Source organism: Neoarius graeffei, chromosome 13 (assembly GCF_027579695.1).
Source record: "Neoarius graeffei isolate fNeoGra1 chromosome 13, fNeoGra1.pri, whole genome shotgun sequence".
In the NCBI taxonomy this organism is placed as follows: Eukaryota; Metazoa; Chordata; class Actinopteri; order Siluriformes; family Ariidae; genus Neoarius; species Neoarius graeffei.
This window is the reverse complement of record NC_083581.1, coordinates 31,097,588-31,122,698: the sequence shown is the minus strand read 5'-3', so window position 1 is coordinate 31,122,698 and position 25,111 is coordinate 31,097,588. Positions and strand designations below refer to the sequence as shown.

The following is a 25,111-nucleotide window of genomic DNA, read 5'->3' as shown; positions in this document are numbered from 1 at the left end:
AGCATGCTGCTCTCCTATACAAACATATTTGGGGGGGGGTCATCAATACAGGGGCACACTGTTATTGCTCATGTAAGGTTGTATGTACCATTAGCAGTAGTTAACCCATATGTACAGATGTTTATATGTACAATAGTGGCAGTGTGTGCAGCAGCAGTATGAACACGTGTACAGTAATACTGTACAAGGAGCATAGTTTGTGCAACAATTTAAAGGGGAATGGACATTAAAATTTGTCCTAAAACTGTTTCCATATCGCGATCTAGCATAAAATTTGCTTTCTTTTAATATACGGCAAGCTAGTATCCAAATCACAAAATCCAAGATATTTAACAATAACATCGGCAGTAATCGCTATCCCAGTTCGTTTTTTTTGCTGCCATACGATAATCTGGGCGCCATATTGTGACGTCAGCGCAGTAATCCACTCCGTGTAAACAACAAGGAAAAGCAATGTCTGACTCGGATGTCAGTGAAATTAGCGTGGATTTGTCCGAATTTTCAGAAGAATTATCTGATGATAATGGGTTAGAAGAAAGAGAACTTTCACAGGTTCAACCTAGAGATATTCAACCATATCGATTTGAACCATATGTGCCAGATACAGAACTCGAAGTGTCTGATGATGATTTTTGCTCCATGCAGTCCATGCAATGTCCTTTCAGCCATGTTTTTGCTCCGTGTCATGGCTGAATCCTGAATGACTCCTATTTGTATAAATAGGGCACTACATAGGCAGCAGTGGTAGTTTCTTTTTCCCTGACATGGAAGCACACTTGTATACTGAGGAGGAAAGCAATTTGCATTACAGCCATGAAGCGGCTCTGTTTTCCCTTTCGGGCGCTCTCGTTTTCTGTTAGAATTTGGTAAAGAAAAAAAAAAATAAATAAATATTATTTACCAGCTTACCGGGTCCATGAACATAAATCTGACAGCTGACAAGGTCGGGATATAAACGAATCGAATACAAACCACCCGCCGGGACTCCTACTTATGCGGCTCCAGCTTATCCTTGAAGCTGGAGCCGCAGCTGGATGAAGCCGGCAGCGCGCAGTGATAAGAAGGGAGAGAAAATAGTGCCAAGCGATTACGAGGTTTGACTTTTTATTTGGCAACGGTTTTGTGATGCAAATATATCACTCTTTTGAACACATACTGTTTTGAGACGAAAAACGTTTTACTTTCGTGACCCCAACAAGCCAGACTACTTTCGTCTGGACCAAAACTGGACAAGAACTGGACTCACAGGATGCTGTCAGGGGTAAGTCAGTGTGTTTGCACAACACTATTGATGGGGATGCCATACAGATTCATGTCAAAAATCCCGAACTATCCCTTTAACATAATATTTTGTGAATGTTACATTGAGCACGGGTTCGTTGTACTTGTTTTGTCCATAGATTCCTCATATGCGAGTCCTTTGGAAACCTAAAAAGTGTCACATTGTGACTAGGAATATTACAGCAACCTGCAGCAACACATCGATTCGGCATTCTCACATAATATGTAGGGGAATCTACAACAAAAAAAAAACGATTCCGCAACTCAACGCGTATAAAGGAATGTAAACATTCATCCGAGAATTTTTCCTGGTTACTGCGCTGACGTCATATCCAGCTTCTTCCTCGCGAGTAGAATGGTTTTCGGCGGGGTGCTTGAATCTGTGATATTTCGAACTATTGTGTCGATTTGTAAAAAAACGATGTGTTTACTGATAAAAACTGCCGTGTATTGGTGGACAAAATATTATAATCTTTACGAATAAATGAACTTGTGTTGGTCCTTTCCATTCCCCTTTAAGTGGTCCATTTTGTGCAAGAAAATAGTGCAAATGGCATGTGAAAGTACTGAAGGATGAGTGCAGTGATACTAGCAGAGTGGTGGTGTGGAATTCAACATGGTTACCACCTCAAGAAAGAAGCTCCACCTGAGCCTGCTGGTGCAGGAGCAGAGGCTTCTGTAACGTCTGCCAGATGGGAGAAGAGGAGAATAAATAAATAAAGTGTATGGTTAGGGTGAGTAACATCCTTGATGTTATTCACCCTGCCCAAGCATTGCTTGTGATAAAATGTCAATGGAAGGTAACTGAGTGCCAGTAATCTACTGGGTGGTTTTCACCACCCACGGAAGTGCTTTACAGGGAGTTTATTCTTGATACTTGAGGAATATTATGTGTACACACTTGCTCTTCTTCTTCTTCTTCTTCTTCTTCTTCCAGCTGCTCCTGTTAGGGGTCACCACAGCGGATCATGTTTCTCCATCTCCTCCTGCCCTCCATATCTTTTTCTGTAGCACCAACTGTCCTCATGTCCTCCTTCACCATATCCATAAATCTCATCTTTGGTCTTCTTTTCTGTCTACCTGGGAACTCCATCTCCAGCATTCTTTTCCCAATATAGGTGGGTTGCATCCAACGTCACATCCACCTCATTGGATATGCAAGACATGAGTGGTGGTCAGCTAAACTCAGTGTAGACAAAGCATTACTATCACAGGGTGCCTTGCAAGTCATTAAAATGCCCTACACTTGCTTTGTTTGAATGGAACAAACCATTAAACTGAAGGATGAAAAAAAGTTTCTTCCAGCTTCCCCATGAAGTGATAAAGGGTGAAAGAACAAAGGATTTTACCAAAAGAAAAGAAAGGTGGCTCTTGAACCTTGCACTGTGATTGAAAGGAATTGAGTCAAAGAACTCTCGAGTTTGTAATGATCATTTCATGAATGGACAATGATGTAGATTGGGCTCCTACACTGAAAGAGAGATAAGATAATTGAGATGATCCATGTAAACACAAAAGTAGAGCTCACGAGTTGACAGCACAAAACTGCTTCCCTGGCCATGCAGTTACAGTGAGCTGTGATGACTTCATCCTGTTTCACCAATACCCAGGTCTTTAAAAGGTGTTTCTGTGGATCTTTGTGAATGATGTACCTGAAAGAGAAGAACAGGGAGTTTTGAGAATCATGTGGATGTGGTTTGTTTACACCCAATACTAAAACTCATAGCATCCTAGTAACTATCACAAAGATGCATACAAAAAGCCCCAAAATGCCTACTTACCCGGGCATAAATGAAACAGGATTTATCTTGTTTCTTGATCCCCAGATCTTAATCCCAGCCATATAAAAGTTGCACACCTCCATGCTCTTTCAAGTTTTCATCTGTTTGTCCATGTAAAACGATGTCTGAAGCACCAGGTAGTTTGAGATGTTGGGGAACTCAACAGATGGAAAATTTTCCAACTCATCGGAAAAAGTCCTTCTTTCATTATGTGCAAGGATCTATCCCTTCACAAAGAGCAACTTTCTGAAGGTATCTTGACTGTGCATTGGCCTCCAGACTGCAAAAATAGTTGGAGATGGTTTCACTGGCTCTTCGCATAATGGCTGCCAAATTGGTTTGTCTGACCACCACTTTATTCATTGGAAGTAAACTCACAAGCAAGTCACTTGACTTAATACAACCTATACTTGATCTCTCCTTGGTACGTGTCCAAACCATCTCGATCTTGCCTGTCTCCAAGCCATCCTACATGTGCTGTATCTCTAATAGTCTAATTTCTCATCCTGTCCAAATTTGTCACTCCCAGTGAGCATCCTCAACTCTACTACCTCCAGCTCAGTTTCCTGTCTTTTTTGTCAGTGCCACTGTCTCCATACAACAGAGCTGTTCTTACTTGTCTTGTACACTTTCCCTTTCACTCTTGCTAGCAACCTTCTGTCCCAAATCACTTCTGACACTATCCTCTATCCATTCCAACTTGCTTGCACTCTTCACTTCTCTTCTGCACTCACCATTACTTTGTACAGTTCACCCCAGATATATGAACTCCTGTTTGATCACCTATATTCCTTGCAGTTGTACCATTCCAATGTCCTCACCCTCACTCACACACATGTACTCTATCTTGCTCCTACTGACTTATTCCCCTTCTCTTTAGTGCATACCTCCAGGTCTCCAAGTTTTCTTCCACTTGCTCCCTGTTCTCAGGACAGATCACAATATCACCTGCAGACATCATTGTCCATGGGGCCTCTTGCCTGATGTCATCTGTCAACCTGCCCATTACAATTGCAAAAAAGAAAGGGCTTATGGTCAAGCCCTAGTGCAATCCAACATCCACCTTAAATGCCTACTTTGTTCCCATTGCACATCTCACTTCCATCATATGTGTCTTCAAACATATCCTGCACCAATCTCACATACTTCACCTCCACTCCTGATTTCCTCATGCAGTACCACAACTGCTCTCTCAGCACTCTGTCATATACCTTCTCTAAATCCACAAACACACAATGCAGCTCCTTCTGGCCTTCTCTGTATTTTTCCCATCAAAATTCTCAAAGCAAATATTGCATCTGTAGTATTCTTTCCTGGCATGAAGCCATATTCCTGGCTGCCAGTTTTAATTTCCACTTTTTGTCCCCACACTAGTACTCCTCTCCCTCTTCCTCTCCCTCGCCTTCAATGGAATCAGCACCAACTTCCTCATAATCCTTCTCCAGAGCAGCCATGTCCTCTCTGGCCTCAGAGAACTCACCCTCCTCCATACCCTCACCAACATACCAGTGCACAAAGGCACGCTTGGCGTACATCAGATCAAATTTGTGATCGAGACGAGCCCAGGCCTCAGCAATAGCTGTGGTGTTGCTCAGCATACACACAGCCCTCTGCACCTTGGCCAGGTCTCCACCTGGAACCACAGTGGGGGGCTGATAGTTGATGCCCACCTTGAACCCAGTGGGACACCAGTCCACAAACTGGATGGTGCGCTTGGTCTTGATGGTGGCAATAGCAGCATTCACATCTTTAGGCACCACGTCACCACGGTACAGCATGCAGCAGGCCATGTACTTGCCGTGACGTGGGTCACATTTCACCATCTGATTGGCCGGCTCAAAGCAGGCATTTGTGATTTCAGCCACAGAGAGCTGCTCATGGTAAGCTTTCTCTGCAGAGATCACTGGAGCATAGGTGACGAGTGGGAAATGAATACGGGGATAGGGCACCAAGTTGGTCTGGAATTCAGTAAGATCGACATTGAGGGCACCATCAAAACGGAGAGAGGCAGTTATGGAGGACACAATTTGACCAATCAACCTATTCAGGTTTGTGTAAGTAGGACGCTCAATATCAAGGTTCCTACGGCAAATGTCATAGATGGCCTCATTGTCTACCATGAAGGCACAGTCAGAGTGCTCTAGGGTGGTGTGGGTGGTCAGAATGGCATTGTAGGGCTCTACCACAGCAGTAGCCACCTGGGGAGCTGGGTAGATGGAGAACTCCAGCTTGGACTTCTTACCATAGTCAACAGACAAACGTTCCATCAACAGGGAGGTGAAACCAGAACCAGTTCCACCACCAAAGCTGTGGAAGACCAGGAAACCCTGGAGACCTGTACACTGGTCAGCCTATAAAGACAATCATAACGAATTACAAATATAATACAAATACATTTAAGTTAACATTAGACAGTTTGCTGATACTCACCAGTTTGCGAATCCTATCCAACACCAGATCAATAATTTCCTTGCCAATAGTGTAGTGACCACGAGCGTAGTTGTTGGCAGCATCCTCCTTCCCTGTGATGAGCTGCTCAGGGTGGAACAGCTGGCGGTATGTTCCAGTGCGGACTTCATCTAAAGGAAAAGCCCAAAACATGAGGAAACTGAACAGTCAAATCAGCTAAACATTAATGAATTTAAAAAAGGGGGGGGATTCTCAGCACCAGAAGAGCTTAATCTGACCTATGACCGTGGGCTCCAGATCTACAAACACAGCTCTGGGCACATGCTTTCCAGCTCCAGTCTCACTGAAGAAAGTGTTGAAAGAATCATCTCCACCTCCAATGGTTTTGTCGCTGGGCATTTGGCCATCTGGCTGGATGCCATGCTCAAGACAGTAGAGCTCCCAGCAGGCATTTCCAATCTGAACACCTGCCTGACCTACATGGATCGATACGCACTCACGCTGTGGGAGGAAAACATAACGTATGCTTAGTAAAGCAGTGCAGTCATACATTTGTTACATCATGAAGGCATATAAGAATTGTTTTGTTCCCAAGTTAAACATTTGCAGTGTTGGGCCTAAAGGCATGGTCATGGCTGAGAATAAGTGCTTAGGTAAGCAACTAGACAACTGCAGGGCTGCATAACAAAGCCTGCAGTCAGTAAAGCTCTCTATTCATGGGCATGAGGAAACAGAAAGAGGCATGCACGAGCCTCACCCAATCAACCAAGGGCTGTCAAGCAACACCAAGAGAAAGAGCTCTCTCTCTCTCTCTCTCTCTCTCTCTCTCTCACTCACACACACACACACACACACACACACACATATAAAATGCTAAAAGTAATGATGCTAAAAAGGAGCCTTTAATGTAAATTTATACATTTTAAAAGGATAACCAAGATAAATACATTGTCAAATAGACCAAAAAAGACAGGCACAGCTGTCCTTCCACAATATTTCACACTAATGAGTTCACTCAATACAGCCAGCTTCAAAGTAAAAGCAGTTTTATATCTCCTCAGGACATCAGCTGTCAAATGCATCAGAAATGGGAAATGTATATCCATGCCAGAAACGAGATAAGTATTTATATATTTTTTTAAGTTTCGTTGGCAGCCATATTGAGAAACACAAACTCTGTTTAGACCATTTTTACCCCCCAAAATTGACTTCTTGTTCATGAATTTCCATAATATGTGAATACTATGTAAAAACACTAATTATTAATTTACCTGATATAAAATGGTCACTGCAGACTCATGTAAGGTTAACATTTTTTGAGTAAACATCACTCAAGAGGGGGCAGCACGGTGGTGTAGTGGTTAGCACTGTCACCTCACAGCAAAAAGATCCTGGGTTCAAGCCCAGCGGCTGATGAGGGCCTTTCTGCGTGGAGTTTGCATGTTTCCTCTGGGTGCTCTGGTTTCCCCCACAGTCCAAAGACATGCAGGTTAGGTTAACTGGTGACTCTAAATTGACCGTAGGTGTGAATGTGAGTATGAATGGTTGTCTGTGTCTATGTGTCAGCTCTGTGATGACCTGGCGACTTGTCCAGGGTGTACCCCGCCTTTCACCCGTAGTCAGCTGGGATAGGCTCCAGCTTGCCTGCGACCCTGTAGAACAGGATAAAGCAACTAGAGATAATGAGATGAGATGAGATCACTCAAGAGGGGCAGCACGGTGGTATAGTGGTTAGCACTGTCACCTCACAGCAAGAAGATCCTGGGTTCAAGCCCAGCGGCTGATGAAGGCCTTTCTGTGTGGAGTTTGCATGTTTCCTCTGGGTGCTCTGGTTTCTCCTACAGTCCAAGGACATGCAGGTTAGGTTAATTGGTGGCTCTAAATTGTGAGTGTGAATGGTTGTTTGTCTCTATGTGTCAGCCCTGTGATGACCTGGCGACTCATCCAGGGTGTACCCTGCCTCTTGCCCATAGTCACCTGGGATAGGCTCCAGCTTGCCTGTGACCCTGTACAGGGACAAGTGGCTACAGATGATGGATGGATCACTCAAGAGGGTTTCTCTATGTATGTGACGTAAGCACATTTCTTGCCATTTTTCTTTAATATCTTTCAGCAGGAACTGAAGGTAAGCAGTAAAAAGTTTGTTTATCCCTATTATTAGATTGAGTTGATCACCCATAAACTGCACAGAAATTGACCATATTTCCAAGTTAAATGCTTTAAGGCTATTTCAAAGGTTTGTACTCCCGAAGTTCTTTAATGTAGAATTACAGCCACCACGGGCATCCTGTCAAGGATGAAGGAGACAGTAGAAGTTTGTTTTCAATCTTTAATCTCCTTTCCAGTTCTGAACCTTCTTCTGTTGGTGGTTTCCAAAAAAATTTTTTATATGTACTATGCAGCGCTCAATTATATCTTCTCTCCCTGCTTCTGCTTCTGCTTCTGATTCCGCTTCTGCTTCCACTTCTTGTGGCCATCCTTCACTGAATTCTCTTCCAAATTATCCCCCTGATTTCTTTGTTAGGGCATTTTCAACAGCCGCCCCCAAATTTGCCCCACAAATTTGCCAATCAGAAAATGCATATTATTAGTCCAACATATTAACTGTCCTCATTTTCATCCATGTCAGAGATGCTGGGGAGGCAGACAAGCTGTCCCACTGGCCTGACGTATATTTTTTCCTTCACCTGGATCTCAGCAGTGTGTACGGTTCCATCTGATCCAGAAATGAGGTGAAAAACCTTACCCACCACCCAAAAGGCTCTTGGTAGTTGTTTGTCCAGCATCATAACTGCTGACCCCAGCTGCAAGTTCTCGGTCTTTGCTTGCCATTTCTGATGTTAAAGCTATTAAACCACAACCATTTAACCTCCGAGTTCACCCTTGATATGGTTGTCAAGGAAAGTGAAACTGGTCTATTAAATACATGTTAAAAATATACAATATGGACAGATAACAAAATAAACATAACGAGTTTCTTCACAGACAACTGAAAAATGACAGTACTCACCATTTTTCTGAATAAGTAGGATGAAATAGAGAGTTAAAACCGCTGAAAGTTTGCAATATTCTCGCTCAGTGTACAAGCCACTCTGAACTGAACACTAAGGGGCGGAGCGTACCATTTATGACATTGGGTCAGAACTCAACCAACCAATCAGAGCTGTCATAAGTTGCAACGTGAAGTCCAAAGTCACTGTTAGCTTTCAGAATCAGAACTAAGTTTATTGCCAAGTCTGTTCTCATGTACAACCCCGATTCCAAAAAAGTTGGGACAAAGTACAAATTGTAAATTAAATTAAATTAAATTAAAGCCTTGATGGGCCCTCGCACATGGTTCCGCAACCCAGGACATTCCGCCACCCAACAAAACAGTCACATGTCATATATTCATCAAATGTTCAAAGGTGTGAAAATGTACATTTACTGTGTGTGTGTGTGTGTGTACATGCAGAGTTTTCATATGTTCTCATTCTCGTCTTCATCTGCTTATCCGGGGCCAGGTCGCGGAGGCAGCAGTCTGAGCATGGAAGCCCAAGCTTCCCTTTCCCCAGACACCTCAGCCAGCTCCTCAGGAAGAACACCGAGGCGTTCCCAGGCCAGCCGAGAGACATAGTCCCTCCAGCATGTCCTGGGTCTTCCCCAGGGCCTCCTCCCGGGGGGATATGCCTGGAACACCTCCCCAGGGAGGCGTCCAGGAGGCATCCGAAAGAGATGCCCGAGCCACCTCAGCTGATTCCTCTCGATGTGGAGGAGCAGCGGCTCTACTCCGAGCTCCTCCTGAGTGACTGTGCTTCTCACCCTATCTCTAAGGGAGTGCCCAGCCACCCTGCGAAGGAAACTCATTTCGGCTGCTTGTATCCACGATCTTGTTCTTTCAGTCATTACCCAAAGCTCATGACCATAGGTTAGAGTCTGAACGTAGATCGACCAGTAAATCGAGAGTTTCGCCTTTTGGCTCAGCTCCTTCTTCACCACAACGGACTGGTAAAGTGACCGCATCACTGCGGAGGCTGCACTGATCCGCCTGTCGACCTCACTCTCTAGCCTTCCCTCACTTGTGAACAAGATCCTGAGATACTTAAACTCCTCCACTTGAGGCAGGACTTCTCCACCAACCTGGAGAGGGCAAGCCACCCTTTTCCGGTCGAGAACCATGGCCTCGGACTTGGAGGTGCTGATTCTCATCCCAGCCACTTCACACTCAGCTGCAAACCACCCCAGTGCATGCTGAAGGTCCTGGTTTGAAGAAGCCAACAGGACAACATCATCCGCAAAAAGCAGAGATGAAATCCTGTGGTTCCCAAACAGGATTCTTTCCGGCCCCTGGCTGCGCCTAGAAATTCTGTCCATAAAAATTATGAACAGAACCAGTGACAAAGGGCAGCCCTGCCAGAGTCCAACATGCACTGGGAACATGTCTGACTTACTGCCGGCAATGCGAACCAGACTCCTGCTCCGTTCGTACAGGGACCGGACAGCCCTTAGCAAAGAGCCCCGAACCCCATACTCCCGAAGCACCCCCCACAGAATACCATGAGGGACACGGTCGAATGCCTTCTCCAGATCCACAAAGCACATGTGGACTGGTTGGGCAAACTCCCATGAACCCTCGAGCACCCTATGAAGGGTATAGAGCTGGTCCAGTGTTCCGAGACCAGGATGAAAACCGCATTGTTCCTCCTGGATCTGAGGTTTGACTATCGGCCAAATTCTCCTCTCTAGTACCCTGGAGTAAACCTTCCCTGGGAGGCTGAGAAGTGTGATTCCCCTATAATTGGGGCACACTCTCCGGTCCTCTTTCTTAAAAAGAGGGACCACCACCCCAGTCTGCCACTCCAGAGGCACTGTCCCCGACCGCCACGCGATGTTGCAGAGGCGTGTCAGCCAAGACAGCCCCACCACATCCAGAGACTTGAGATACTCAGGGCGGATCTCATCCACCCCCGGTGCCTTGCCACCGAGGAGCTTGCAAACCACCTCAGTGACTTCGGCTTGGGTAATGAACGAGTCCACCTCTGAGTCCTCAGCCTCCGCCTCCTCAATGGAAGACATGATGGTGGGATTGAGGAGATCATCAAAGTATTCCTTCCACCGCCCGACAATGTCCCCAGTCGAGGTCAACAGCTCCCCACCCGCACTGTAAACAGTGTTGGCAGAGTACTGCTTCCCCCTCCTGAGGTGCCGGACAGTTTGCCAGAATTTCTTCGAAGCCGACCGATAGTCCTTCTCCATGGCCTCCCCGAACTCCTCCCGGTTCCGAGTTTTTGCCTCCACAACTGCCCGAGCTGTGGCATGCCTGGCCTGCCGATACCTGTCAGCTGCCTCAGGAGTCCCGGAGGTCAACATGGCCCGATAGGACTCCTTCTTCAGCTTCGGCATCCCTTACTTCCGGTGTCCACCACCGGGTTCAGGGATTGCTGCCACGACAGGCACCAGAGACCTTGCAGCCACAGCTCCAAACAGCTGCATCTACAATGGAGGTAGAGAACATGGTCCACCCAGACTCAATGTCCCCCGCCTCCCTTGGAAGCTGGGAGAAGCTCTCCCGGAGGTGGGAGTTAAAGACCTCCCCAACAGAGTGCTTGGCCAGACGTTCCCAGTAGACCCTCACCATACGTTTGGGCCTACGAGGTCTGTCCGGCTTCCTCCTCCGCCAGCAGATCCGACCTAAGGTGTCCTGGTGCCACATGCACTTATGAACACCCCTATGCTCGAACATGGTGTTCGTTATGGACAAACCATGATTAGCACAGAAGTCCAATAACAAAACACCACTCGGGTTCAGATCAGGGAGGCTGTTCCTCCCAACCACGCCCCTCCAGGTGTCACTGTCATCGCCTACATGAGCATTGAAGTCCCCCAGTAGAACAATGGAGTCCCCAGTCTGAGCACCTCTCAGTACCTCTCCCAGGGACTCCAAGAAGGCCGGATACTCTATGCTGCTATTCGGCCCATAGGCACAAACAACAGCAAGAGCCCTCTCCCCAATCCGAAGGTGCAGAGAGGTGACCCTCTCGTTCACTGGGGTAAACTCCAACACATGGCGGCTGAGCTGCCCACACCAGCCTGCCGCCGCTCACCATGGGCGACTCCAGAAAAGTGGAGAGTCCAGCCCCTCTCGAGGAGCTGGGTTCCAGAGCCCAAGCTATGCGTGGAGGTGAGCCCGACTATCTCTAGCCGGTACCTCTCAACCTCCCACACAAGCTCAGGCTCTTTTCCCCCCCAGCGAAGTGACATTCCATGTCCCAACAGCTAGCTGCTGTATTCAGGGATCAGGTCGTCAAGGCCCCTGCCTTCTACTGCCGCCCAATCCACACTGCACCAGCCCCCTACGGCTACCTCTGTGGGTGGTGAACCCACAGGAGGTCAGGCCCACGTCACTGCTTCGGGCTGAGCCCGGCCGGGCCCCGTGGGCAAAGGCCCAGCCACCAATGCTTGCATACGAGCCCCAACCCTGGGCCTGGCTCCAGGGTGGGGCCCCGGCTGCGCCATACCAGGCGACGTGACGGTCCTTGATTGATTATTCTCCATAAGGGTTTTGGTGAACTGCTCTTGGTCTGGCCTGTCACCTAGGACCTGTCTGCCTTGGGAGACCCTAACAGGGGCGTAATGCCCCCGACAATATAGCTCCTAGGATCATTCAAGCACACAAACCCCTCCACCACAATAAGGTGGCAGTTCTAGGAGGGGGAGTTTTCATATGTCTGCAACAAAATGCACAATGATGGCAGGTCACTATTATTGTGTGTGTGTGTGTGTGTGTGTCTGTTTGTCAGAGGGAGAGAGAGAGAGAAAGTGGGTGTGTGAAAGAGAGTGTGCTCATAGATGTTGTGTGTGCATGTGAGTGCATACTTGTGAGAGAGTGTATGTGTGTATGCATAAATATGCATATGACTATGAGTGTGTGTATGAGTGTGCACAGAATTGTATACACTACTGTTCAAAAGTTTGGGGTCACTTTGAAATTTCCTTATTTTTGAAAGAAAAGCACTGTTCTTTTCAATGAAGATCACTTTAAACTAATCAGAAATACACTCTATACACAGGGCCGCTGACAGCTTTGGCTGGGCCCAGGACAAAATGCTCTGAATGGCCCCCCTCCCCGGGCCAACCCACACACACACCCACCTCTCTTATCCCAGTCTCTACTCACTCCAACCCTTAAATGACCGGTATTCAAAAACCATTCAACCGGTCAACAACCATTTCATTTTAGCATTTCAGCATTTTAACATTTCCTTAGTCTGCAACTATTCAGGTGCGAAATGCAATGCGCCGGACTTTTGTTGTGCGTGTGTGCGTGCGTACTGTCCAGTGTGAAAAGCAGAGAAGAACACACCGCTTGAGAAACGGTGGGATATGATTGCGGGCTAATGTGAATATTCTTAGCTTCAATCAGATATATGAAACACAATGTTATTAAGCTGTTGTGGTTATGAAATGATTCAATGCCCTGTGCGTTTGATATGGTGTTCAGTGTGACTTGCTTTCCCCTCGTTTGTAACATGAATCACGTGCCGCGCATGCCTTGGTTGGGGTTACTTTACGGGGCTGGAAAAAGTTGCCTGTGTCTTGCCCAGTGATGGGAATAACGGTGTTAGAAATAAACGGCGTTACTAACGGCGTTACTTTTTTTAGTAACAAGTAATCTAACTAATTACTTTTTACATTGTTATAACTCCATTCCCGTTACTTACAATAAAATACTATGCGTTACTTTATTAAAGCTGTTCTCATCTGGCACGCTGCTCGTTCAGCCTTTCTTTACTCTGCTTTCGTGTGGGGTGGGGAGACACAAAACAATGGCACAGTAAGCCAATCAGAGTAGATTTGGACAACATACGTAGGTAGGCCATGCCTACTGCACTACTGCGCGCTCTTTCAATCAGAAGACACAGCGATGGCAAGCGGTCAGCCCAGCACTGCGTTTTCACATTGGAAATACAGCCATTACTTTTCATTACTTGAAATAAAAGGCAAGAGTGTTTACGTGCAATGCACATTATGTCGAGGAACAAAGCGTTTGTCCTCATCAGTGGCCAGTAATTAGTAACATAATTTTAATAACTACAAAAATATATTACATTTGATAGATGTCTTATCTCACATTGTCCCACAAAAATATTAATATAGTGTAGATAACATTACTAATTGGTTCTGTTAAGTGTCCATTTCAGTCATTAAACACATTTAACATTCACTTTTATTACGATTACACTAATTGAATTTGATTTTTTTTTGAGGGGGAACAAAATGTAACGGAATAATTACTTTCCCTGGTAATTAGTTACTTTTATGACAAAGTAACTCCGTTACTAACTCAGTTACTTTTTGGGAAAAGTAACTAGTAACTATAACTAATTACTTTTTGAAAGTAACGTGCCCAACACTGGTCTTACCTGGCTCAGCTGCCCCATTGCCTTTGCTAGTACCTGCTGCATCATCCGAATCTTTTTTAAAATATTTATGCAGTGAGCCCCTGAGTCTCTTGGTTTCTTCCTCTCTTTTTCTCTTTTCTTTTCTGTGCTCCTGACTTGTGCATGTTGGCAAATGGCACGCACGCTGATTGTCGAAGCGCTATGATCGAACGATGTCATTTTTTCCCCCTTAATCAAAGAGTCAGACCAAACCATTTTTGCATTAGGGGTGGTAGGGGGTTCTTGACGCCTTTTTCAAAGACAATAAAGGCAAAAGATCTAGAAATCATTTATTGAATGCAAATATAGCACATTTCTCCCCCAAATCAACACATTTTGAAATGAAATAAAATAATCGCAACTTCATGAGAGCCCAGTTCTGGGCCCCCCATTCCTGGGCCTGGGACAACATACCCATTTGTCCCCCCCTGTCGGCAGGCCTGCTATACATTGCTAATGTAGTAAATGACTATTCTAGCTGCAAATGTCTGATTTTTGGTGCAATATCTACATACAGTGGTGCTTGAAAGTTTGTGAACCCTTTAGAATGTTCTATATTTCTACATAAATATGACCTAAAACATCATCAGATTTTCACACAAGTCCTAAAAGTAGATAAAGAGAACCCAGTTAAACAAATAAGACAAAAATATTATACTTGGTCATTTATTTATTGAGGAAAATGATACAATATTACATATCTGTGAGTGGCAAAAGTATGTGAACCTTTGCTTTCAGTATCTGGTGTGACCCCCTTGTGCAGCAATAACTGCAACTAAACGTTTGTGGTAACTGTTGATCAGTCCTGCACACCGGCTTGGAGGAATTTTAGCCCATTCCTCCGTACAGAACAGCTTCAACTCTGGGATGTTGGTGGGTTTCCTCACATGAACTGCTTGCTTCAGTTCCTTCCACAACATTTCAATTGGACTAAGGTCAGGACTTTGACTTGGCCATTCCAAAACATTAACATTATTCTTCTTTAACCGTTCTTTGGTAGAACGACTTGTATGCTTAGGGTCATTGTCTTGCTGCATGACCCACCTTCTCTTGAGATTCAGTTCATGGACAGATGTCCTGACATTTTCCTTTAGAATTCACTGGTATAATTCAGAATTCATTGTTCCATCAATGACGGCAAGCCGTCCTGGCCCAGATGCAGCAAAACAGGCCCAAACCATGATACTACCACTACCATGTTTCACAGATGGGATAAGGTTCTTATGCTGAAATGCATGGTTTTCCTTTCTCCAAACATAATGCTTCTCATTGAAACCAAAAAGTTCTATTTTGGTCTCATCCATCCAAAAAATTTTTCCAATAGCCTTCTGGCTTGTCCACATGATCTTTAGCAAACTGCAGATGAGCAGCAATGTTCTTTTTGGAGAGCAGTGGCTTTCTCCTTGCAACCCTGCTATACACACTATTGTTGTTCAGTGTTCTCCTGATGGTGGACTCATGAACATTAACATTAGTCAATGTGAGAGAAGCCTTCAGTTGCTTAGAAGTTACCCTGGGGTCCTTGGGGACCTTGCCGACTATTACATGCCTTGCTGTTGGAGTGATCTTTGTTGGTTGACCACTCCTGGGGAGGGTAACAATGGTCTTGAATTTCCTCCATTTGTACACAATCTGTCTGACTGTGGATTGGTGGAGTCCAAACTCTTTAGAGATGGTTTTGTAACCTTTTCCAGCCTGATGAGCATCAGCAACACTTTTTCTGAGGTCCTCAGAAATCTCCATTGTTCGTGCCATGATACATTTCCACAAACATGTGTTATGAAGATCAGACTTTGATAGATCCCTGTTCTTTAAATAAAACAGGGTGCCCACTCACACCTGATTGTCATCCCATTGACTGAAAACACCTGACTCTAATTTCACCTTCAAATTAACTGCTAATCCTAGAGGTTCACATACTTTTGCCACTCACAGATATGTAATTTTGGATCATTTTCCTCAATAAATAAATGACCAAGTGTTATATTTTTGTCTCATTTGTTTAACTGGGTTCTCTTTCTGTTAGGGTTTTGCTGGGATTCGAACCTGGTTCGTTGGTGTGATAATCCAGCAAACCCCCACTAGGCCACCAGGGGAATGACTCAAATGCAGAGGCGTGAGGCGGAAGTAGAAAAAGTAACAAAAGGTTTATTTATACTATGTACACTATATACAATCCAGGGTAAAACAAAAAAAACAAAAACAAAGAGTATAATTCAAAAAGAAAAAGGCAAAAATGCAAAAGCTCAGAAGATCCACAAAACACAGTACAAAGGAAACTGGAGATAAACATAACAGCACAAAGACTCCGTGACAAGAGGACTGAACTCAGGGGTATAAATACACAAACTAATTAAGGACACAGGTGAAGATAATTAGGACTAACAGGCAATTAACAAAAAAAAACACAAAACACAGGAACAGTGGCGGCCTCTAGAGGCCAAAATAAATATGACATGAAAAGGAAATAACAGCGGCCTCTAGAGGCCAAAACAGTCCAAGTCCTAACAGGACCCCCCCCCCCCCCCCCCCCAGGAGCGTCTCCTGACGTTCCCAGGTCGATCCGGATGGGCCGAATGGAAGTCCCAACACAGTTCTTTATCCAGGACATCCCGAGCAGGAACCCAGCAGCGCTCCTCAGGACCATAGCCCTCCCAGTCCACCAGATATTGCAACCCGCTGCGGACCCGGCGGGAGTCAAGCAGGTGATGCACAGTGAACACAGTCTGCCCCTGGAAGATGCGGGGGGGTGGGGGGTTCCTAGGGGCAGGGGCATACGTAGACGTCAGTACAGGCCGCAACAGGGAAACATGGAAAGTGGGGTTGATCCTCAGAGTCCGGGGCAACTGGAGCTGGTAGGAGACAGGGTTCACCCTGCGCACCACCTTGAAGGGGCCAATGTAGCGAGGAGCAAGCTTGCGGTTCTCCACCCGCAGCGGAAGGTCCTTAGTGGACAGCCAAACCCGCTGCCCAGGGTGGAAAGTGTGTGCAGGTCTTCTATGGCGGTTGGCCTGAGTCTGGTTGGTTCTGGAGGTCTGTATGAGGGTCTTCCTGACCTTGCTCCAGGTCTTGCGACACCGTCTCACATATTGGTTGACGGAGGGCACCCCCGCGTCCTCCTCCTGGTCCGGGAACAGAGGTGGCTGGAACCCGAATTGGCACTGGAATGGCGACAGCTTGGTGGCCGATGACTGCAGGGTGTTGTGGGCGTACTCTGCCCATGGCAGCCAGGTGCTCCACGATGTCGGGTTATCCATAGCCAGGCCTTGCAGGGTGGTTTCCAGGTCCTGGTTGAGCCTCTCCGTCTGACCATTGGACTGTGGGTGAAACCCAGAGGAGAGGCTGGCAGTGGCTCCGATGACCTTGCAGAACCCGTGCCACACTCGGGAGGAGAACTGGGGCCCTCGGTCTGAGACGATGTCCTGTGGAAGACCAAAGACTCGGAAGACATGATTAAATATAAGTTTCGCTGTTTCAAGAGCAGAGGGGAGTTTGCACAGAGGTATGAAGCGGCAGGCCTTGGAGAATCTGTCAACAATGACCAAAATGACCATGTTACCTTGTGACTCAGGGAGACCCGTGATGAAGTCGACTGCCACGTGGGACCAGGGACGCCGGGGAATGGTCAGAGGATGCAGGAGACCCTGGGGACGCTGTCGTGGGTTCTTGGTTCTGGTGCAAACCTCACAGGACAGGACAAATGACCTTACTTCCTGCTCCATGTTAGGCCACCAGAAGCGTCTTTTCAGGAAGTCCAGGGTCCTCCGAGCTCCCGGGTGGGCGGTGAGAGGGGAAGAGTGACCCCACTGGAGAACCTTGGCCCGGGCTTGATGTGGGACGTACAAGAGGCCCGGTGGCCCCGTCCCAGGACCGGGGTCCTGGCGTTGGGCTCGTCGAACAGCCTCCTCAATACCCCAGCGGACAGGGGCCACAATCCGGGACACCGGGATAATAGGCCCGACTTCATTCTCCCTGTTAGTGGCAGAGAACAGCCTGGACAGTGCGTCAGGTTTGGTGTTCTTGGAGCCGGGACGGTACGAGAGGGTGAAGTCAAACCGACTGAAAAACAGGGCCCACCTAGCCTGTCGAGGGTTCAGTCTCTTGGCTTGCTGGAGGTACTCCAGGTTCTTGTGGTCAGTCCAAACCAGGAATGGATGTTGCGCTCCCTCCAGCCAGTGCCTCCACTCCTCAAGGGCCAGTTTGACCGCTAGCAGTTCTCGATCCCCCACATCGTACCGGGACTCCGCAGGACTCAGGCGGTGGGAGAAGTAAGTGCAGGGGTGCAGCTTTCCTTCCGAACGTTGAGAGAGTACCGCGCCAACACCACTGTCCGAGGCGTCCACCTCCACGATGAATGGTTGGGAGGTGTCCGGGAGGACCAGAATGGGTGCCGTGCAGAAGCGGGCCTTGAGGTCTTTGAACGCCTTTTCTGCCTGAGGACACCAGCCATAAGATCCACCTGTCCCTTTGGTGAGGTCTGACATGGGTGCTGCCACAGAACTGAAGTTCCTGATGAACTTGCGGTAGAAGTTAGCGAATCCTAAGAACCGCTGAACCTCCTTAACGGACTTGGGAGTAGGCCAGTCCCGGATGGCCAGGGTCTTGGCAGGGTCCATTTGGAGTTGGCCTGTCCGTACAATAAATCCCAGAAAGGAGACCTCGGGAACATGAAATTCACATTTCTGGGCCTTGGCGAACAGATTGTTCTGTAGCAGCCTCTGGAGAACCTGGCGGACATGGTGGCGGTGCTCCTGCACGGTCTTGGAAAAGATAAGGATGTCATCGAGGTAGACAAAGACGTACAGGTTAATCATGTCCCTTAAGACGTCGTTGATTAGGGCCTGAAAAACAGCTGGTGCGTTGGTGAGTCCGAAGGGCATCACCTGGTATTCGTAGTGCCCAGATGGGGTGTTAAAGGCAGTCTTCCACTCGTCTCCCTGTCGGATACGGATGAGGTGGTATGCGTTCCGTAGGTCCAACTTGGTGAAGACGGTGGCGCCTTGGAGCAGGTCAAAAGCAGTGGACATCAGCGGAAGGGGATATCGGTTGCGCACAGTGATCTTGTTCAGGCCCCTGTAGTCAATACATGGTCGAAGCCCCCCATCCTTCTTGCCGACAAAGAAGAAGCCGGCACCAGCAGGTGAGGTGGAGGGTCGAATGAACCCAGAGACCAGGGCGTCTTTGAGGTATTCCTCCATAGCCTTGCGTTCTGGCTGAGAGAGGGAAAACAGTCTGCCACGAGGAGGGGTAGTCCCAGGGAGCAAGTCGATGGCACAGTCGTAGGCCCGGTGCGGAGGAAGAACGGCGGCCCTGCTCTTGCTGAATACCTCCTTGAGATCCCAGTACTCTGTGGGAACTTGAGATAACTCGGTGAGATCAGGGGGCTCGGCAGGAGACACAGGAGAGCTAGAGAGCAGACAAGAGGCATGGCATGCAGGGCCCCATTCCACAACCTGGCTTGTTACCCAGTCTATGCGAGGGTTGTGGCGAGTAAGCCAAGGAAGGCCTAGAATAACTGGGAACTCAGGTGAAGGAATCAGGTGCAGGGATATTTCTTCCTTGTGACCTTGAGACTGGAGGAAGACTGGAGAAGTAACTTGAGTGACTCTTCCATCACCTAACGCTTGGCCATCGAGGGCAGACACAGACAGAGGGACTTCAAGAGGTGCAGTAGGTATATTGATGCTTTGGGCGAAGTGAATATCCATAAAGTTCCCAGCCGCCCCTGAGTCTATCAAAGCTTGACAAGAGTGGACAGACTCACCCCAGGCGATGGAGACCGGGATGTAGATTCCTTGGCCAGGGAGTCCGGGAGAGAGGGTAGGCCCCGTCACAACCCTCCCTTGGCTGGACGGGGCGGTCCTTTTCCCAAGAGTTCGGGACATGATGCTCGGAAGTGACCAGGCTTGCCACAGTAGATGCAGCACTTGTCCCTCCTTCTGCGCTCCCTCTCAGATGCGGAGAGGCGAGTACGACCCACTTGCATGGGTTCTGGACAGTCACTGAAGGAGGTAGATGGTCTCCAGGTAGAGGTAGGGAGGCTGGGGGGGCTCAAGGCTTGGTGGCGTTCTCTCATCCTGTTGTCCAGACGAATAGCATGTGAGATGAGGGTTTCGAGGTCACTTGGGCATCCAATAGAGGCCAGACCGTCCTTGATGGGGTCAGACAGACCATGGTGGAAGGCTGACACCAGGGCAGTCTCGTTCCATCCACTTACTGCTGCGAGCGTTCGGAACGAGATGGCGTAATCTGCGATGCTTCCTCCTTGCCGGATGGACATGAGCTTTCGGGCTGCGTCGGTACTGATGTCTGCCTGATCGAAGACCCGAAGCATCTCTTCAGAAAACAGCTGGAAATCAAAGCACTCAGGTCCCTGTCTTTGCCAGATAGCAGTAGCCCAGGCTCGCGCCTTCCCAGCTAATAAGGTGATCACAAAGGCAATCTTGCGGCGATCCGTAGTGTAGGTGGTAGGCTGAAGCTCAAAGGTGAGTTGACACTGGGTAAGGAACTCTTGGCACTCACTGTGCTTGCCGTCATACCTCTGTGGTGCAGGAAGGCTGGGTTCGCGAGGTGAAGAAGGCAGCATGGCAGGAGGCACTGGAGCAGGAGTGGGAGCTGGATCAGGAGCAGGAACTGGATCAGGAGATGCAGGCAGAGATGTCAGCTGTGCCAGGGTTTTCCCAATTTGCTGAAGCAGTTCCTCGTGGCGAGCAAGGGCCTCACGTTGGCTGGTGAGCGTACGTCCATGGTCGCTCCGAAGCGTGTCAAAGCTGCCATAATTCCCTGAAGGTTGGCCGGGTAGACAGTTGAAGCAGCCTCTGCTGAGTCGGTCATGATGGAGTCTTTCTGTTAGGGTTTTGTTGGGATTCGAACCTGGTTCGTTGGTGTGATGATCCAGCAAACCCCCACTAGGCCACCAGGGGAATGACTCAAATGCAGAGGCGTGAGGCGGAAGTAGAAAAAGTAACAAAAGGTTTATTTATACTATGTACACTATATACAATCCAGGGTAAAACAAAAAAAAAACAAAAACAAAGAGTATAATTCAAAAAGAAAAAGGCAAAAATGCAAAACCTCAGAAGATCCACAAAACACAGTACAAAGGAAACTGGAGATAAACATAACAGCACAAAGACTCCGTGACAAGAGGACTGAACTCAGGGGTATAAATACACAAACTAATTAAGGACACAGGTGAAGATAATTAGGACTAACAGGCAATTAACAAAAAAAACACAAAACACAGGAACAGTGGTGGCCTCTAGAGGCCAAAATAAATATGACACGAAAAGGAAATAACAGCGGCCTCTAGAGGCCAAAACAGTCCAAGTCCTAACACTTTATCTACTTTTAGGACTTGTGTGAAAATCTGATGATGTTTTAGGTCATATTTATGCAGAAATATAGAAAATTCTAAAGGGTTCACAAACTTTCAAGCACCACTGTAGGTGTATAGAGGCCGATTTCCAGCAACTATCACTCCAGTGTTCTAATGGTACAATGTGTTTGCTCATTGCCTCAGAAGGCTAATGGATGATTAGAAAACCCTTGTGCAATCATGTCTGTGAAGATTCTCAATCATCCAGGTCATAGTAAACTGTGGGTGGTAGAAATGGGCAACTGGACTTGCTTGAAGATTCTTGAAATACCAGGACCCAGCTGTTTTCGGTGACTCACAGGAGGACAGAGAGAGTCAGACTGCCATTGATCACCCTAACGGGCAATCCTTTGATCACCCTAATGACTCGCCGTTCACACCCAGCCTCCAGTGACCCACACCAACATGATGCCTCAGGCTACGTTTACATTACGTCGAATCAGCGGATCATCAGATTAACATTCTTAAAACGATTCGCGTTTACACTAAAACCATTAGCCGTGCACACAGCAACACCAATACACGGATACGCTTGGCTCCGCAGGCATCCTGCGCTCCAAATCACTCCTCCCTGAACAGCGAGTGCCCTCTGGAGGGTGCGCACTCCGGCCCTGCGCAGCTCACACAGCGCGTGAGTGAAGTGCACAAGCCACGATTCGGGACTGAGCCGCTGTGTGTGTGATCCCAGTGCACTTACCACTTGCAAGTGGAAGGATGGCAAGCCTAAAGACAATCATAACTACACAATGGGCAGTATTTGCATCAGTATTTGCAGTATTTTCATACTTTTATACTCTTTAATGAAAGGTGATACAAGGCGGAAGTCCGCGCCGTTTTTCAGCAGTCGCATCACATGACCAACGCCAGCGAATCAGGAAGGTGGATGTCACAGTGACGTTGTCCAATGACGACGCCAGCTAGAGCTCAGCACAGCGTATTCGCGTATCTCAATGTTTACACAGCACCGGACCAGATACGATCTAGATTGAATACGTGGACGCTGGTGGATTCCCGTTTCCCGGCTTTTCCAGGTGGTTTAATGTAAACGGACAGTGCATCCGCGAAGAAAACGAGACAGATACGGTCTAATGTAAACGTAGCCTCAATGATACCTTAGATGAGCTGGTCATCAGAATTCTGATTCTGATCCAGGAGAGGATAAATATCTGATACTCCCTATTAGTCAGACAGAACTGAGGAAGCCTTTTGGACGAGAGGTGAAACGTTTTCAAGAATCTTCAAGCAAGTCCAGTTGCCCATTTCTACCACCCACACTTGTACAATCATGCTAGCACAGCTGAAAACAGTTTAGCTCTTTAGAGAAGCTATAAAACTGACCTTCCTTTGAGCAGATTGAGTTTCTGGAGCATCACATTTGTGGGGTCGATTAAATGCTCAAAATGGCCAGAAAAATGTCTTGACTATATTTTCTATTCATTTTACAACTTATGGTGGTAAATAAAAGTGTGACTTTTCATGGAAAACACAAAATTGTCTGGGTGACCCCAAACTTTTGAACAGTAGTGTATGTTACCCATTCTTGTGAGTATTCATGTGTGTGTATATGATTGCAACTGTGTGTGTGTGTGTGTGTGTGTGTGTGTGCATGCATGTGTGTGCTACATGTATATGAGTGTGTGTTGGTGGCACTATGTCAGGCATGTCATAGATCAATCCGTCAAAGCATTGAAAATCTTTGGCACATTTCCTGCTTGGCCAGATGGTGATACTGTGCTAGGCATGTGAATTAGACGTATCAATATCATCAGTAGCTTTCAGTCCACTAAACAAAAATAATTAGCTGTCAGGGAATATTCTTTTTATGACCTACACTTGATTGACTTTATGATTCTGCAAAGCATTTTAGGGTCCATCATTTATATCAAAAATCAAAAATCCCAAAGGGATATCAAAAATCCCTTCACAATTTCTTGGCATCAGCAATATCTTGGCATCATGTTTGCCAAGTTTGACATGAATCTGATGAACCGTCTAGGAGGAGTACGTTAGAAATGATCATGTGTCCAAACGCATATAAGCCCAATTACCTCACTTCCTGTTGGGCATGACATCATCCAAAGTGTAGAACTTCGGGTAAAACTCCAAAGTTCTACCCATTCATTTCAATGGGAAATGGAAAAAGGGGCCCTATGAAGTCCCTGGGCCATGCCCGGGGCCAAACGTCTGTGGCTGAGAAGCGGTTACAATGACTAATGTGTGTATCAAATTTCATAAGTTTTTGTGCATGGGAAATGCCTCAAAAAAAGCCAAGCATGACATAATAATAATAACAATTAAAGCCGCTAGCGGCCTTGATGGGCCCTCGCACGTGTGGTTCCGCAACCCAGGACATCCCACCACCCAACAAAACAGTCACATGTCATATATTCATCAAATGTTCAAAGGTGATGTGCATGTTGCAAATGCCATGACTGCTTGATGGATGAGAGATAGACAGACAAAGACTGTGTGTGTGTGTTTCTGTGGTGTGAAAATGTACATTTATATATGTACAAAACTATACATGTGTCTCTTCCTTATCTCTATCTCACGCTGTAATCTTAAGTCATCTTAGCTTTCCTGTGTCTGCAGTGTGTGTGTGTGTGTGTGTGTGTGTGTGTACATGCAGAGTTTTCATATGTCTGCAACAAAATGCACAATGATGGCAGGTCATATATAGATTTAGGCACTGCCTAAAAGTGGAGCTCCCATCTGTTTCTGGGTTGTAGAATTTTCTTATATCCTAGCCAGTCTCTTTTGTTTTATTTCTTTACTGGCTAGCACTGGCCACTAGGCGGTGTGTATCACTGGTAATTACTAATACTGGCCACTAGGCGGTGTGTATGACTGGTAATTACTAACACTGGCCACTAGGCGGTGTGTATCACTGGTAATTACTAACACTGACCACTAGGTATGTATGTGTGTATGACTGGTGGTACACATACACGGACAAACCACAAAAAATCGACTCGATGGGTTTACCATTTTTTCTTAGGTATGGTGCTCCGCTGGAGCTCTGCTATTATTGTGTGTGTGTGTGTGTGTGTGTGTGTGTGTGTGTGTGTGTGTGTCAGAGGGAGAGAGAGAGAAAGTGTGTGTGAAAGAGAGTGTGCTCATAGATGTTGCGTGTGCATGTGAGTGCATACTTGTGAGAGTGTGATGCATAAATATGCATATGACTGTGTGTGTATGAGTGTGCACAGAATTGTATATGGTATATCATCAGACTCATGATATCCAATATTTTGTAAAGTTTTGGATCAATCCATCAATGAATTGAAAATTCTTCCCCATTTCCTGCTTGGCCAGATGGTGGCGCTGTGCTAGGCATCTGAATTACACATGTGAATATCATCACAATCATCTCATCTCATCTCATTATCTCTAGCTGCTTTATCCTGTCCTACAGGGTCGCAGGCAAGCTGGAGCCTATCCCAGCTGACTACGGGCGAAAGGCGGGGTACACCCTGGACAAGTCGCCAGGTCATCACAGGGCTGATGCATAGACACAGACAACCATTCATACTCACATTCACACCTATGGTAAATTTAGAGTCACCATTTAACCTAATCTGCATGTCTTTGTACTGTGGGGGGAAACCGGAGCACCCGGAGGAAACCCACACGGACACGGGGAGAGCATGCAAACTCCACACAGAAAGGACGTTGCCGGCCACGGGGCTCGAACCCAGACCTTCTTGCTGTGAGGCGACAGCGCTAACCACTACACCACCGTGCTGCCTCATCACAATCATAATACACAATATTTTGTAAAGCGTCAGATCAATCAGTTAAGGCATTGCCAATTTCTGGCACATTTCCTGCTTGGCTAGGTGGTG

At 46.9% G+C, this 25,111-nt stretch overlaps 1 protein-coding gene across 1 annotated transcript in view; it reads right to left on the bottom strand.

Annotated features, from left to right (window-relative positions):
• Positions 1 to 4,432: 4,432 nt before the first annotated feature.
• LOC132896571 (tubulin alpha-1A chain-like) overlaps positions 4,433 to 25,111 on the bottom strand; it is a 56,055-nt gene continuing 35,376 nt past the window's right edge. Inside the window, exons 2-4 of the mRNA XM_060937507.1 lie at positions 5,750 to 5,972; positions 5,493 to 5,641; positions 4,433 to 5,413 (exon numbers count right to left, since the gene is read on the bottom strand). Coding sequence (XP_060793490.1) covers positions 4,433 to 5,413; positions 5,493 to 5,641; positions 5,750 to 5,870 — 1,251 coding nt within the window. The 5' untranslated portion in view covers positions 5,871 to 5,972. The remainder of the gene's footprint in view (positions 5,414 to 5,492; positions 5,642 to 5,749; positions 5,973 to 25,111) is intronic.